This window comes from Syngnathus floridae, chromosome 4 (assembly GCF_059516105.1).
Source record: "Syngnathus floridae isolate MCC-2025c chromosome 4, RoL_Sflo_1.0, whole genome shotgun sequence".
NCBI lineage: Eukaryota > Metazoa > Chordata > Actinopteri > Syngnathiformes > Syngnathidae > Syngnathus > Syngnathus floridae.
Genome location: NC_142416.1, coordinates 5,911,374 through 5,929,064, shown reverse-complemented (window position 1 = coordinate 5,929,064; position 17,691 = coordinate 5,911,374). Strand labels below are relative to the sequence as shown.

The window sequence follows — 17,691 nt, the reverse complement described above, 5'->3', positions numbered from 1 at the left end:
GCTCTTTGAACATTTTGGATTGCCGAACCCTGACCTCGTACATCAACGCCCAATTTCCTGTCTGAGATGTGTAATTTCTTGAGCTTCATGAATATACACAAATAGAAGGCTTGCGGTCGCCGGAGACGTTCCTCATATGGACCGCAGCTGTTCCGCAGCCAGTGTGCTTCGACTCATTGACTCCAATGATTAATTTCCCTTGCGCAGTTTGTATGCAATGCATCTGTTTCGCATGCAGTGTGACTTAGGCAGAACAAAGAAAGTCTAAAAATCTAAAAATAGACGAGCCTTTTGTTTAACTAATTTGTGACTCATTTATTATGAACTTAGTCAATGTAAAGATTGTAACCAAAATTCAGGGAGAGATTCCTATAAATTTAAAAAATACCTAACTAGGTAGTAAATCGAGGTTGATAATGATAACCTTCTGGTTTAAGCTTGTTGGAGCACTTGAAGTCGAACAGTGCTTTGGTTAAAAGTTTTGCAGTAATTACCACACAACCAATGACAAACAGCGTGATTTTAAGAATAAAGACTATTAAGAGTATTTTAACACTGATATTTTCTAATTTATTCATTTTCTAATCTAACAATGTCTATTAAGTTGTGATACAGTACTTGAGGGCAGACTCTGAATACTATGTGTGTGAGGGTAGTCAATAAATATATACACAAATTTGGGTCTGGACTGAATTCATGCCACCTAAAAGAGTATTTGCTGTCAGAGTTACGAAATGTCTTGACTGCACATCCGCTATTCCTGTCTGCTTGACTGTCACTTCTCATTTTGATCACTTTCTGCTTCTCTCTGTCATTTTCTCTGTGCAATATTGTTTCTGGTCAGAGTTTAGGACTTGAATTCTAAACTAAACTAAAATTCTAAACTTCATAATTTTCTTTGGGAAAATTATGTACCGTATTTTTCGGACTGTAAGTCGTTCATGTCTGTTCTTGGTGTTGGATTTTGTCGAATAAATTTCCCTCAAAATGCGACTTTTTTCACTTTATTGTGCATTTTATGGCTGATGTGACATATATTCCTGAGTGACTTTTAGTCCGAAAAATACGGTAAACTTCAGATGTAAATAATTGCGCTTGAGCATAATTATCCAGATTAGCTGATTTATCAATTATGCGACCTATTAGTGTTTGCACTTTCAAAATGTTTGCAGTTTTGCAACCATTTTGAGTGGTTTTGTGATTGATATTAATAGTTTTAGAAATTGAGGTTCAAGAATGTTGTTAAAGTTTAATCATTTAGAATGAACTGTAATGAGTAACAGTAATTAGAAGTACTTCTTGGTTTCCAAAACGTTGGTGACATACTCTAAGGAATTTTTTAACAGCAGTCTACTACATATCTACAGATTGTTCTACTAAGTTTAAATGTGTTAAAATAAGTTTAAATGTAGTATTTATTGTGGACAAATCTGTGGTAAGTCGAATTGAGTAACGATTTGGCCATAAAATATGAATACTGATTGCTATATGCTAAATGTATTTATATATATTTAAATATATGCTTGTGGAAGGCTTTTAATGCCTATCTATTGTTGTCTTTATCTTATTCTAAGGCACTTTACGTAACAGTTGGTTATTGTAAAGGGCTATATGAATAAGATTTGATTGATTGATTGATTGATTGATTGGTTGATTGATTGATTGATTGATTGATTGATTGATTGATTGATTGATTGATTGATTGATTGATTGATTGATTGATTGATTGATTGATTGGAATAAATTTATATATTACGCGTCCATGAGCAGTCATCTTATCGTGGTGGAGGGGTTTGAGTGTCCTAATGATCCTAGGAGCCAAGTTGTCTGGGGCTTTATGCACTGGGCAGGGTAACCCATGACAAAATGGTCCTAGTTGAGGGGCCAGACAAAGCACGGCTCACAGATAATTGAGATGATGATGAGTGGGTCACCGGGGCCAACTCTGTAACCAGGTTTAAAGGTGGGTCTCGAAGGCGAGCGTCTGGTGGCCGGGCTTGCACCCATGAAGGCCGGCCAGGCACATCCTGAAAAGGGAACGTGGGTCCGACATGCCATGGGCTCACCATCTGTGAGAGGGGCCAAAGGAGTTGGGTGTGCCGGGAGGTGGGCGGTAGCCAAAGGCCTGGACCTTCGCGGTTCGATCACCGGCTACAGAATCTGGCTCTAGGGACATGGAATGTCATCTCTCTAGCAGGAAAGTAGCCCAAGCTGGTGTGTAAGGTAGAAAGGTTCCGTCGGATATCGTCGGACTTGCCTCCACACATGGAGGCTAGGGAGAGGGAAATCTGGGCCTCTTTGCTAAAGCTGCTGCCCCCGTGACCCGACCTCGGATAAGCGGTAAAAAATTGATTCTGTTTGAAAATACAAGCTTATAACATAACTCGCATAAAGTCCACTTTAAAATGTCTCTTAGCATTCAAAGATATGTCCGGATCGCTCAACTCATTATTTAGTTGATGTCTTGCATGAATATACTTGACACATGATTGTAATAAAAATGCATTGAAATTGCCATTTAGTGGTGTGAAAAAGCGGACCTATAAACCCACTAATTTCTACACAATGTGAATGACTTGAGATTTATTCATTCTCATTATTATGTACATACCATGGTGGTTTCAGCAATGGAACCAAAGCTGTTGATGAAAATGTTACAGGAGACATTGACTGGAGGACCTGTAAAAGGAGAATTTGAATTATTATACATTTTGTTGTTGGTTTTTTTCAAACTTCCCACTGTTGGATACATAGTAGCAATGTGTACTCTGACTATTCTATCATTAAACATACTATTTTATTTTGAAAGAAATTACCTGCAAGAGATTCAGTCAAAATGTTAGTGCCAGTGTGGCTAATCTGATGAACAAGAAAACAATCTGTGGCTATGTCAATCAGGTGCAGACCAAGGTGGCACCAATGAAAACTACCAATCTAGTTGGTTAAAGACAATATTGGTAAGATTAACCCATAGATCCGTCAGACATTCTTGGTCAAAATGACCAATTTTCATTGGTTGGTCCTACCAATATAGATTGGTTGAAAATGGCTTTAGATGTTGGTGTGGTATTATGCCCACTGAGTGTTCTTCTTATCAAGATGCATTTTATGTTACTTGACAGATGAAAGAGTTTTGTCTTTATTTCTCTATTTACAGTCAGTTATTGTGTTGCTTTGCAGGTTAGTTGTTTTTAGGTCATGAAATTTGTTATCTACAGCATAAAGTAAAAAGAGACTGATGCCTATTGAAATACACACTAGTTCAGTAAATTTAGATCAGGTCAAGAGCATTGAACTTTGTATACTTTCATTCAACTGCTTAGGCAGAGTATATTTCAAAAGGTTTTAAATCTCAATGGTGAGAACCTGGTTAAATTAAAGGGACAATAAAGCGAACCCAACATTGGCACTTATATGATAGGACTGTATTAAATAATGTACTACAATTCCCCCGTGAAAAAGAAATCTGAAAAGATTTAACGGTATTTGGGGACAGAGTGGTGGTGCATTTACTTACACCCACTTTTTGGGTGGTGTCTGCTTGATTGACACATCAGCCTGGCTACGTTAGACAAGGAAGCGAAGGCATGTTACTCTTGTTTTCTGGCTTGCTTAATATGCTTAGTCAACATCCTACTGTTTTGGAATACAGTATTTTTGGAACATTTAAGACAGCTAAGATGCCTAGTAGTAGAGTGTCCGCCCTGAGACTGGAAGGTTGTGGGTTCAAACCACGGCCGGGTCATACCAAAGACTATAAAAATAGGACCCATTGCCTCCCTGCTTGGCACTCAGCATTAAGGGTTGGAATTGGGGGGTTAGATCACCAAATGATTCCAGAGCGCGGCACCGCTGCTGCTCACTGCTCCCCTCTCCCCCAGGGGATGGATCAAAATCACATGGGGATGGGTTAAATGCAGAAGACAAATTTCACCACACCCAAATGTGTGTGTGACGATGATCATTGGGACTTTTTTTGGGACTTTAATAGATTCACTTTGGCTGGGTGTTGCAATACGCCAAAAGAAAAAAAATCAATGTACATCTATTCCCGAAGGACGAAAAAATTAGGCTTGCCACTCAGCGAGAAGGCTTGCCGTGGACCGCGTCAGCTGCGTTCCAATTCAATTTTGGATAAATAAATGCAAGACAACGCCCTGGAGGTCGGCTTGTTGGAAAGATTGGGAGCACTAGGAGGAGGCTGACTGTTAAACTGAGTGTGGCCGTTTAAAGCACCTCCTTTTCGGATAGGCTGTCCATACGTGGACTTCAGGGGAAAATGTAAGTTAAATGAATCCTTACAAATTTCAATTCCAAATATGACGGCTTATGAACAATTCAGCTTTTATAAAGTTTTTCAAGACGTGTCATGTTTGCATATGTAGGTGAGTGATGAAAGGAAATAGACAGACGTAATGTGGCATTCTAGCTACAGAAATTCTCATTTCATCATCTTAATTTAGCCATGGAAAGGTGAATTGTTTCATGTGGTTTTCAGAGTTTGAAATGGGCCTAAGTAGAGGTGTCCACAAGCAATGTCTGTACAATGACTTCTAATGGGGAAATTGTGATCGCTTCCTTCCGTGATGTGATCAACCAAGACATGGAGGGGTGTGGCCTTATTCCTCATTAAAAGTTGGCCATTCTAAAGGCATTACCGTAATTTCTGGACTATAAGCCGCGATTTATTTCCAAAATTTTGGACCCTGCAGCTTATAGTCAGGTGCGGTTTATATACGATTTTTTTCGTGATTTTTGTGATGACTTGATCACTTTTACTCTTAACACTATTATATACAGTAAAAGCTACAAAACAAACTGACAAATAACTCGTTTTCAAATCAGACGAGTAAAAACTGGTCAAATATTTAAAAAAAAAAGATATTATTAAAAGTGAAGACAATTTGCAATTCTAGTAATGACACATGAATTTGATGCACAATTTGTCTTCGCGGGCCACATAGAATGATGTGGCGGGCCGTATCTGGCCCCCGGGCCTTGAGTTTGACACCTGTGCTCTAAACCCTTTCTCTTACTCTGCCATGTCACTCAGAGATTACACAAAGCAGTGGCGCTGTTTGGACCACCTGCATTGTATTAAAACCCAATCAATCAGCATTTAAATTTAATTCTTCTGACATTTTGCTCACCAAAAACAAGTTGTAATAAATGTGAACTTTGAATGCATTTTATTCAGAAAGTTACTTTGAACCCTGAGGCTTAAGTGGCGGCGCGGCGTACTTATGGATTTTTACGGCCTCCGGCCTCCAGGGAGCGCTCTAGCAGGAAGCAAGAGCGAGACAGGCGAAGAAGAGATAATGCGCCGAAGAAGACGCGCTAGTTTGTGTTTACATTTCGCGCATCACGCAGAACGCGATCAAGATGGGCATTACTGAAAGGAAGCCTTTATACACAAACCGTCATCATGGGGGACAAAAGAAATGCATATGATGCCGCTTTTAAGCCAAAGGCAGTCGATGTTGATGACATTACCTTGTGTCTACTCTGAAGCGTATGGATTATGGATTTTTACAGCCTCCGGTCTCCAGGGGGCGCTCTAGCAGGAAGCAAGAGCGAGACAAACGAAGAAGAGATAATGCGCCGAAGAAGACGTGCTCGTTTGTGTTTTGATCGTCTCGCGCATCACGCACACACCCGCGCTCACACAAAGACAGGAAGCTTTTATACACAAACCGTCATTATGGGGGCAAAAGAAATGCATATGATGCCGCTTTTAAGCTATACGTGTCGCTTGCTAGTTTAATGTAATTTAGCGCTTCGTGCATGAATAAGATTAGCATGAACAGACCCTCTTCACACTCGAAGAAATGCATAAAAGCGACGTAAGAGAGACTGAGAAAGTGTGAGGCGAAGGATATCTAACGCTATTCATATCGCACACTAAGGAGGAAGACTTCGATGGTTTCAGTGCACAGGAGGAAGATGAAGACGGCTCTTTTTTTACTTTTACTGGTATGTTTTTTTTAACCAGCCCTTTTAGTGCTGTGCTACCGTGTTGCTGCTGTGTTGCTGCTGTGTTACCGCTGCGTCTCAGTGACTTTGCTGTGTTACTTCCGTGTTGCTGCGGTATTACTGCCGCGTCACAGGCAGTGTTTGGAAAGAAATGTTAAGGTATGTTATTAAAGCTTTAAAAAAACTTTCTGTGTCCAGTCTTTCTTTGCTAATAACTCGCGTGCACACTTCCGCTTTGCTGCGGTACTACTGCTGCATCACAGGCAATGTTTAGAAAGACATGTTCAAGTATGTTATTAAAACGTTAAAAAGGCTTTCTATGTACTGTCTTTCTTTGTAAAAAACTCATGTGCACGTGCGGCTTATAGTCTGGTGCGGTTTATGTAAGATAAAAAGTGAAATATCCCTAAATTTTAGCTGGTGCGCCTTATAATCCGGTGCGGTTTATAGTCCGGCAATTACGGTAGTTATTTTATTATTTCTTAGACTTAGAGACTTAGACTCAACTTTATTGATCCCTTGGGATTACTCCTTCAGGGAAATTCTGTGTCCAGTAGCAGTAAAATACAAAATATACAAAAAAATATAAGAGATAAAAATAGACAGAAATATGCAGAAATATATACAGTGCAAGAATTAGCAATGAAATGTAAAATTCTCTACAATGAATTGATTAAATAGAACATTCTAACTGTTTAAATTTACCTGATCAAAAAATATACAAAACTGCTAGTTAATGAAAAATGGACCATCTTTGGGTTTGTGTCCCTTTAAGGTTAAATAAATGAAAACAAACCCCAATAGTTCAGACAGATATGGGTATGCTGTAATTTAAAATCATAGCTGTTGTCAGCAATATATGAAACAATTCATACATTACTGCTTATTGTGTCGCATTTGTGTCATTTTTGTGGCGTTTTGGAACTAGACAGTAATTTCAAAAATATACTACGGCCTGAAATATTTGAAAGTAGAAAGGTATATTCTTCAAATTATTTTCCTCCTTTGTACACAAACGTCTTTTGAAAAAAAAAACTATAAAAAACAGAACCATCAGCTTGGTTAAGTGATACCTTTAAAGTTTGGTCTTATTCTGGCATCATATCCAGATGTCCTTCCCATCAGTTTGTCCAGAAAGTCAGAGGGAGACATTGGCACTTGTCGAGTTCTTGGAGCATGGTCAACCTCCTTACACTGGCCAACACTGTTATAGTGGCAAAATACACAAAAAAATACTCAATTTAGCTGCACAACACATTTTTAATTTAATACAGACGAGCGAGTAAGCAATACGGATGAGCGAGCAATGCAGACAAGTGAGCGCGTGAGCAATACGGATGAGCGAGTAAGTGAGCGAGCAACATGAACGACTGAGTGGAGTACGGATGCTGCATTCGAAGAAGGTCGGAAGACGGAATCATCCCACTCGGCTCTTCTCAGTTCCCACCTTGAAATGTTCAAGGCGAATGTCAACAACAGATCTGGGTGATTCTGATAGATTGTTGTTCTCTTTTATCACAACACATTTTCACCTCCAGCAAACCCTCTTCATAATTTCATTAATTTATATAAATAAAAAATAAATGTGGGGCGGCACGATGCGCACTGGCTAACACGTCCACCTCACAATGCGGGCTTAATTCCAGGTCTTGCCTTCCTGTGTAGAGTTCATATGTTCTCCACGTGCCTGCGTGGGTTTCCTCTGAGTTTCATCCCATATTCAAAAAAGATGCATGGTAGGTCGATTGAGCACTCTAAATTCCCTTTAGGTGTGATTGTGAGTATGAATGGTTGTATGTCCGTGTGGCCTACATTTGGCTGGCAACCAGTTCAAGTTGTCTGCCCAAAGTCAGCTGGAATAGGCTCCAGCACGTCCCCGACCCTTGTGAGGATAAGCGGTTCCGATGGATGGATGGATGGATGGATGGATGGATGGATGGATGGATGGATGGATGGATGGATGGATGGATGGATGGATGGATGGATTGATGGATGGATGGATGGATGGATGGATGGACGGACAGACAGATGGAGGGACAGACGGACTGATGGACAAACTGACAAATGGATGGATTCTAAAACAGCTGCATTTGTAACAAAGTATTTCACATGTAGCAGTAGGACAAACACAAAGACAGTGAAAACAGTCAATTGAAACACACATTAATACTGTATTTTCCGGACTATAAGCCGCTACTTTTTGCACAAGCTTTGAAGCCTGTGACTTGTAGTACGGTGCAGCGTATCTATGGATTTTTCATGATTTTTGTGATATCTAATACACTTATACGCTTGTTAGTAAAAAGGTTGTGGGAGAAGCTCAGAGAGGTAAGCTATGACGTGCGGTGAGGTTCATGACTGGGGAGGCACTGACGTGGTTGTTTGTCTCTGTGTGCCCTGCAATCGGCTGGCAACCGGTTTAGGATGTCCCCCGCCTACTGCCCGATGACTGCTGGGATAGGCTCCAGCACGCCCTCGACCCCGTGGGGACAAGCGGTATAGAGAATGGATGGATGGATGGATGGATGGATGGATGGATGGATGGATGGATGGATGGATGGATGGATGGATGGATGGATGGATGGATGGATGGATGGATGGATGGAGAAAAATCAAAGCAATTGTGTTTGTCTAATTTGGAAAGAGACGGTTGTCTTGTTTAAGGATTTCAACCTAAAGAGACACGATCAGACTAAACATGCTTGTCACGCCCGTGCCAGAGCACTCTCGGCTGACAACTTCCCTCAGCCACATCCCTTTATCACCGTAATGTCTGTCACCTGCTTCCTCTCGTTGTCTCATGTATTTAAACCCTGCTCGTGTGTTCCTCCTTGTTGGTGTCTACTGTTGTTTTCGGTTCCTGTTCGTGCCCTGTGTTCCTGTCGTCTGGTTTTCCCCCGGTCTTGACTGGAGGCTCGCGGTCAGAATTTTAACCCTGTCCAAGTGGACTTCTGTTGGTCGGTCTGTCTGTTTGCTGGCCGTGAGTCTCTCTCTCGTCTGTGTCGTCGGTTCCCCACCTGCCTCCCTTCCAACTCCCTTTCCCTTCAATAAATCCTGGTTCAATGCATTTGGTCGCACTGGCTCAACTCATTCCTGACAATGCTAACACATCGACAAGCTAACATGGAGTGACCGCGCTGATAAAGTGAAGCAGCTTCAAGCTGAACTGGCATCACAACAGTGATTCTTCACACGGGGCTGCGAGTCAAAAGTAAATATTACTAAAGCAAGCTACGAAGTGGCCATGTTAATACCTACTATTGATGTGATGAACCTGTAGACGTGACACAAACTATTACTTTCTGAAAGATATTGTAAATGACAAGAGCGTAATTCACTTGTTCCAAGTTTAGATAATAACAGACAACTTTGCATTACTTATAACTGTTTAAAATGTTCATGAGACAAAAATAATTTTAAACTCATAAATTTAAGGTACACTGCTCAAAAAAATTAAATGAACAGTTTTTTATCAGGGTATGGCATGAATTCAATTAGACTTTTCTGATAAGGTTTTGGTCAGGTACGTGGCAGAGGGGGTTGTTAATCAGTTTCAGCTGCATTGGTGTTGATGGAATTAACAAGTTAAAAAAGAAATAAACCAAGCTAGAGAAGCGTGGATTGGAGACCAGTGCAAAGATATTGAAGACAGCCTACTCAAAAACAACAGTAAAAAGGCCTTCCAGACAATCAAAGACCTCACCTCCACAAAGCAATCAAGGACCACAATAATACAAGACTCCAAAGGGAATTGCTTAACCGAAGAAGCACAAGTGAGAAAGAGATGGACAGAATACTGCTCCGAACTATACACACATAAAATAAAAGGCAACCCAAAAGTCCTTACTGCCCCTTCAGCAACAAACAATCACAAGGACTCTATACTGCGAGAAGAAATAGTTACAGCAGTACAGTCACTAAAACCAGGAAAATCACCAGGCGTGGATAACATCACAGCGGAATTGATCAAGGCGGGGGGTGACCCGATCATAGATGCACTTTTACTTATCTGCAACAAAATCTGGACAACAGGCGAGTGGCCAACATCATGGACACAATCACTTATCACCCTTCTCAAAAAAGGCAACGTCCAGCTCTGCCAAAACTACCGCACTATCAGCCTCATCAGCCATCCCAGTAAGGTAAATGCTAAAAGTTATATTAAGAAGACTAATGCCCCAAGCCGAAAAGATAATAGCAGAAGAACAGGCTGGATTCCGACCAGGTCGCAGCACCACAGAACAAATATTCACTCTTCGGATACTGTGCGAAAAGTACCAGCAACACCAACAGGATCTTTACCACGTATTCATCGACTTTAAGAAGGCATTCGACCCCGTGTGGCATGAAGCGCTTTGGGCAACCATGAAACTCTATAACATCAATGAGAATATAATTGCAGTCACTGAGAACTTATACAAGACAGCCACAAGCGCGGTATACCTACAAAACAACATAGGAGAGTGGTTTAGGACAACAATAGGAGTGCGTCAAGGTTGCTTGCTATCCCCCATGCTCTTCAACATCTTCCTTGAAAGAATAATGACAGAGGCCCTTGAACAACATGAAGGCTCAGTGAGCATTGGAGGCAGAAAGATCACCAATCTCCGCTTTGCAGATGATATTGATGGTCTTGCCGGCGACGTACAAGAACTAGTCGACCTGATCCACCGAATAGAAGAGACAGACTATGGCATGGAGATAAGTGCAGAAAAAACAAAACTAATGACCAACAACCCCAACGGATTCACCGGAGACATCAAGATTAACAACCAGACCCTAGAGGTAATCAACAACTTTAAATACCTAGGTGCTGTGGTCTCAGATGAAGGATCTAAACCCGAAATACTTGCCAGGATTGCCCAAACAACAAATGCAATGACCAAGCTGAAGACCATCTGGAACAACAAAAATATCTCTACCAGCTCGAAGATCAGACTAATGCGCTCCCTAGTAATCTCAATCTTTCTATATGCTTGTGAATCCTGGACCCTAACAGCAGACACTGAAAAGCGAATTAAGGCACTGGAAATGCGATGCTACAGAAGACTCTTCGGAATATCTTACAAAGACCACATCACAATTGAAGAGGTAAAATCATGTGTAAAGAGTGCAATCGGACCATACGTCGACCTACTAACGACAGTCAAAAGGCGGAAACTGGAATGGTACGGCCATGTCACAAGATCAACAGGACTTACCAAGGCGATCCTGCAAGGCACAGTGAACGGAGGCAGAAAGAGAGCGAGACAGAAAAAGAGATGGGAGGACAACATAAAGGATTGGACAGGCCTAAAAATATACGTGCTATTGAGAACAGCGGAGAACAGAGAGCAACGGAGAAAACCGACTGTCAAATCCTCAGCGGTGCCCCAACGGACAAAGGTCTAAGGGATTGGAAGTGGAAGTGGAATTAACAACAGGTGCTCAAGAGGAGCAACAACGAGATGGTCCCCAAAACAGGACTGCTTTTGCAGGTGGAGGCCATTTCAAGTTCCTCCCTCTTGATCTTTTTTAACAGTTTTTCCACAAGTGTTGGCTTTAGCTAGAGTCATTATCACGACTGAGAGCATGAGGCGATTTCTTAACCCTCCTGAAGTTGCGCAGATTGTCCAACTCCTCCTGGATGGCACATCCATGCGTGCTGTTGCAAAAAGATTTGATGTGTCTCCCAGGACAATCTCCAGAGCATGGAGGAGATTCCAGGAGGCAGGGAAATACTCTAGGAGAGCTGGACAGGGCCGTAGACGGTCCTCATTCCATCAGCAGGACCGATATCTGCTGCTTTGTGCAAGGAGGAACGGGTTGAGCACTGCCCGAGCCCTACAGAATGACCTCCAGCAGACTACTGGTGTGAATGTCTCTGTCCAAACAGTCAGAAACAGACTTCAAGAGGGTGGCCTCAAGGCACGACATCCTGTAGTGTACCCTGTGCACACTGCTCAGCACCGTGGAGCTCGATTGGCATTTGCCGTAGAACACCAGAATTGGCAAGTCCGCCACTGGCGCCCTGTGCTTTTCACAGATGAGAGTGGGTTTACCCTGAGCACCTGTGATAGACGTGAAAGGGTCTGGAGAAGCCAAGGAGAACGCTATGCTGCCTGCAACATCATTCAGCATGACAGTGATGGTCTGGAGAGGCATTTCTATAGAGGGACGAACAGAACTCTACAGGCTAAAGAGCGGCAGTCTGACTGCCATTAGGTATCGGGATGAAATCCTTGCACCCATGGTCAGACCCTACGCTGGTGCAGTAGGTCCTGGGTTCCTCCTGATCCACGACAATGCCCGGCCTCATGTGGCAGGAGTATGCAGACATTGTCTGGAGGATGAAGGAATTGACACAATTGAATGGCCCTCACGATCACCTGATCTAAACCCGATAGAACACCTCTGGGGCATAATGTTTTAGTCCATCAGACGGCGCCAGGTTGCTCCTCAGACTTTACAGGAGCTCACTGATGGCCTTAGACAGATCTGGGAGGACATCCCACAAGACACCATTCGTCGTCTCATTAGGAGCATGCCGCGACGCTGTCAAGCATGCATACAAGCATGTGGGGGCCACACAAGATATTGAAAATAATTTTGAGTTGCAGAAATTGAATTTAGGCAAAATGGATGAGCCTGCATTTTTTCACTTAGATTTTTGGGGTGTCTATATACTGAGCCCTCTGTAGGCTGAAAACGTTTTTTCCCATCAAAAGATGTGGCATCCTTTTGTTCCTGAGACATTAAACTGTCCATATCAGTATAGATATCCTACTTTTTTTTTTCACCATTGAAATCTGATGTGTTTTCAAAGTGTTCCTTTAATTTTTTGAGCAGTGTATTTCATACAGTTTTTTTCAATGTTATCTGACTCTTCAGATATGAATGAAAGGCAGAATTTGTGTTCTTAGAGTTTTTCACATCTGCCTGAGTGGCTTATATTTGGTTATTTTGTCATTTGAAAAATAAAGACAATTGTGGCAATGAAATTCATTTTATAACAGTGTGTATTTGCATGAAATTTTTGTAGTTAAAAAATGTCCGAAAAAACTATTGGAACCCGGGCCCCTTCACTTTATCAAATCTGGCCCTCCCTGCAAAACGTTTGGACACCTCTGTGACATTCACCATCAGTTTAATTTGGATGAACTACCTTGACCTATGAGCGTTCACATAGTTGCTGTGTGTGAATACAAGACTGGTGGCAAGAAAATTCTTATAACCAGGTACTACCAATACAAGGAACCTTGGTCTGAAAATGACCCATAACCAAAGTGGTGGAAGAGGAGGAGGGGTTAGGTGGAGGGACTGCGCGCGTTGCAATTCTGAGCGGAGCACTATTCCCATAAGAACTCAAACGTAAAAACAGTTCGGTGGGTTACATTTTTATGTTGTTAATGAATGGAATGGGCTCAGGTTTTCTAATTTTCTCATCTTGAGCAAAATAAGGGCATGTGCATGGGCACCACTAGGGGTCAATCTCTGCACGTGCCTACTACATGCTACATTTGTGTGTTTGTGTATTCAGCGGATGTGATAAGATAGAACATTTCCAAAAATATCCCTGCTTTCAGCAAGGACAGCCCTGATAAACAAAAGCGCACACGCATGCGCACACGCATGCGCACACGCATGCGCACACGCATGCGCACACGCATGCGCACACGCATGCGCACACGCATGCACGCACGCACGCACGCACGCACAGACACACACACACACGCGCACACGCACACGTAGACACACCCACACACCCACACACGACATGTCTTTTTAGTATCATCAGCTTTTACTTTGGCATTTTGGAGGTACTAGCATTTACTCTAATGGAGTGTGACCTTGATGTTTTGGTTTGCCCTCAGGTAGATTACTCATTTAACCTCTCCTTAACATGCTCATGCACGAACAGTTTGAGGAAAGAAGACCAGCTCTCATTCCGATTCTTGAGTAGTGGGACGTGACACATTATGGAATACATATGAAAGAATATCTTATCTTAGTGCTTTATATGTACATAAATTCAATTTATTTGGTCCAAATAATAACAGCTATAGGGATTTGTCTTTTAACATAGTTTTAGTGTTGAAATATTTTGGGATTATATAAGACATCCTGAGCAGCACAGTGATTCACTTAGCACTGTTACTGTCTTAATTTGAGGTGACACTACTGGACAGCTGTTTTTTAATTTAATAGCAGCTATTTATATGTACATAAATTCAATTGATTTGGTCCAAATAAAAAAAAGCTATTGGGATTTGTCTTTTAACATAGTTTTAGTATTCAAATATTTTAGTATTATATAAGATATCCAGGGCAGCACAGTGATTCACTTAGCACTGTTGCTGTCTTAATTTGAAGTGACAATACTGGACAGCTATTTTTTAATTTAATAGCAGCTGTCCAGTAGAGAGTATACTCGTGTGTATATATATATATATATATATATATATATATATATATATATATATATATATATATATATATATATATATATATATATATGCCCATTGTGTGTGTGTGTGTGTGTGTGTGTATCAGGGATTGCGCATACCTGGGTTTTTGTTTGTGTTTACATGACCTTTAAGGACCTGAATACTCCCAATATTCGTGTTTTAAAATGGTTATTGACTCCATCTGCATGTACACGTAGTCATGGTAACTAAAGCGGTACATGACTCTGTCTTTTAACATAGTTCTACTGTTGAGGGGGATTGAGCGAGGGAGTGAAAAGGATTGTGTTGCTCAATTGATTAAAGAAGATCATCCCCTTTAAAACACTCTAAATTCAGATCACCCTAAATAATGCTGTATTTAGTGGTTGTAATTTTTTGTTCTTGGCGCATTTTGACAGGTGCATGTTGCTTTTCAAGTTACATTTGCTGTATTAATATAATCATTAAAACATTTTTTTCAGACTCTCAACTCATTTCATTATAATATATCTTAACCTACATCTTGGGACAATCTTTGTTTCTAATCCACTGGATTGTTGAGGGATGATTGGTCATTTTTCGAGGCTCTTAAATCAGTTGCTAAACCACTTAGGCATCTAAGGAGACACCTCACCCAATTCTTCGTTTGTCCTTTCCTCTGTTTCCCTTTTCACATACATTTTCCATGTTCTCTCGTCTTCGTTCTTAAACATGAGAGAACAAACACAGCATAACATTCAAACCTCGTAAATATTTTATATGTTTTTAAGGTAGAACTACTGTCTCTCATACACTGAATACATTAGGAGCAGAGTGTAGAAGGAATGTTAATCTTACAATGAGAAATGTGCTGCATTTAAATTTTTGGCACAAAAATGGAGGCACAGACCTTATCGTGGGTTATATGTACCGTTGTACCCCTCGTGAATAACCCAGATCTCTCTCCATAGAGGGTAGTCACCCAAGGTAATATTTTGTTGACATCCAACGATGCCATCCTCAGCTGCAGTGTGACGTAGGACCCCAAAAGGCAGGGATGAAGGCAGGTAGAAAATGGTTGATAACGCTTTATTCATAGAAAAACCCAAAAATATGCCTGAACTGCCAAGAGTAAAAAATCAAAATCAACAATCAAAATCCTCAGCATTTATGGGTGAGTGACAAGTGTTAGTCTGAGTAGATTTGAATGGTTTAGGGTCAAAAGCTTTTGAGGGAAATGGCAATGGTCCAATGAGCCTTTTTATTCCTGATTAAAGGCGAAGTTAACCCAAAAATTTGCTTTACAATAATATGTTTTATGTGACACTACGTGTCTAAACACAGCATTCTGATTAATATTGTGTTTGTGGAATACGAATTAAGCAGCAAAATTAACCCATTTTTATCCATCTCAGTGGACTGCCATTTTACCACCTGCTGTCAACTGAAAATTCCATCATAGTTGGTCAGGTCTCGGGTAAAAAACATATCTCTGCAGTTTTCTTGAGCTGATCTGGTTGGTTCCAGCATAGATCGCTGATGTCTTACTGTGGTGCTTTTTGAAACCATGTTGATGGTTGAAAGGTTTTCCATCAGTGCCAGAAGTGATAAAATGTCACAAGTTTTCTCAACAGGCGAAAGAAGGCTGATTGGTCAAAATGATTTGCCTTGATTGATAGGTTTCCCCGGTTTGGGCAGTGGAATTATACACGTTTCCAGATAACCGGTATTTCAAGTGTTTGTTGCGATAGATTGAAGAGTTCTGAGATATTGCATGGGGACAGAAACATGGTTTTTGAGGAACATTGTGCAGATCCCATCTGGGCCTAAAGTCCCCATCTCAAACATGAGGGGCAAACATTTACGAACATTTGCAGAAGTAGCAAAATGCGCATTCACGTCAGAATTGTCAACAGTTTCAGTAATATATATATATATATATATACATATATATATACATATATATATACATATATATATACATATATATATATATATATATATATATATATATATATACATATATATATATATATATACATCCATCCATTTTCTGAACCGCTTAGTCCCCACGGGGGTCGCGGGCGTGCTGGAGCCTATCCCAGCCGTCATCGGACAGTAGGCGGGGGACACCCTGAACCGGTTGCCAGCCAATCGCAGGGCACACAGAGACAAACAACCATTTGCACTCGCACTCACACCTAGGGACAATTTGGAGTCTCCAATTGGCCTACCAAGCATGTTTTTTGGGATGTGGGAGGAAACCGGAGTGCCCGGAGAAAACCCACGCGGGCTCGGGGAGAACATGCAAACTCCGCACAGGGAGGGCCGGAGGTGGAATCGAACCCGCACCCTCCTAACTGTGAGGCGGACGTGCTACCCAGTGCGCCACCGAGCCACCATATATATATATATATTAAAAACAATTCACTGAGTTTTTTTTTTTTTTAATATATATATATATATTAAAAAAAAAAAAAAAAAAAAAAAACTTTTCCTCACCCCCCGTGGGTGGTCTCTTTTTCCCTTCAAGCTCGGGTCCTCTACCAGAGGCCTGGGAGCTTGAGGGTTCTACGCAGTATCTTTGCTGTTCCTAGTACTGCACTTTTCTGGACTGAGATGTCAGATGTTTTTCCTGGGATCTGTTTCAGCCACTCCTCCAGTTTGGGGGTTACTGCCCCTAGTGCTCCAATGACCACAGGTACCACTGAAGTCTTAACTCTCCAGGTCTTCTCCAGCTCTTCTCTGAGCCCTTGATATTTCTCAAGTTTCTCATGTTCCTTTTTCCTAATGTTACCATCATTTGGGATGGCTATGTCAACCACAACGGCTTTCCTCTGCTCTTTGTCCACCACCACAATGTCCGGTTGGTTCGCCATTACCATTCTGTCTGTCTGGATCTGGAAGTCCCAGAGGATCTTGGCTTGGTCATTCTCTACCACCTTTGGAGGTGTTTCCCACTTGGATCTTGGGACTTCCAGTCCATACTCTGCACAGATGTTCCTGTACACGATTCCAGCTACTTGGTTATGGCGCTCCATGTATGCTTTATCTGCCAGCATCTTACACCCTGCAGTTATGTGCTGGATTGTCTCAGGACCTTCTTTGCACAATCTACACCTGGGGTCTTGTCTGGTGTGGTAGATTTGGGCCTCTATTGCTCTGGTGCTCAAGGCCTGTTCTTGTGCAGCCACGATCAGTGCCTCTGTGCTGTCCTTCAGACCAGCTCTTTCTAGCCATTGGTAGGATTTCTGGATATCAGCTACTTCAGCTATGTTTCGGTGGTACATCTCATGTAGGGGCTTGTCCCCTC

General features: G+C 41.5%; 1 protein-coding gene across 3 annotated transcripts in view; it reads right to left on the bottom strand.

Annotated features, from left to right (window-relative positions):
• glra3 (glycine receptor, alpha 3) overlaps nt 1–17,691 on the bottom strand; it is a 105,982-nt gene that overhangs the window by 69,363 nt on the left and 18,928 nt on the right. For 2 of the 3 annotated variants that reach the window (XM_088373349.1, XM_088373350.1), the window contains 2 exons: nt 7,047–7,177; nt 2,612–2,679 (listed from right to left, as the gene is read on the bottom strand). In XM_088373349.1, coding sequence (XP_088229475.1) covers nt 2,612–2,679; nt 7,047–7,177 — 199 coding nt within the window. Of the gene's footprint in view, nt 1–2,611; nt 2,680–5,241; nt 5,363–7,046; nt 7,178–17,691 lie in introns of those variants that run through there. The other variant, XM_088373353.1, reaches the window with a different exon arrangement.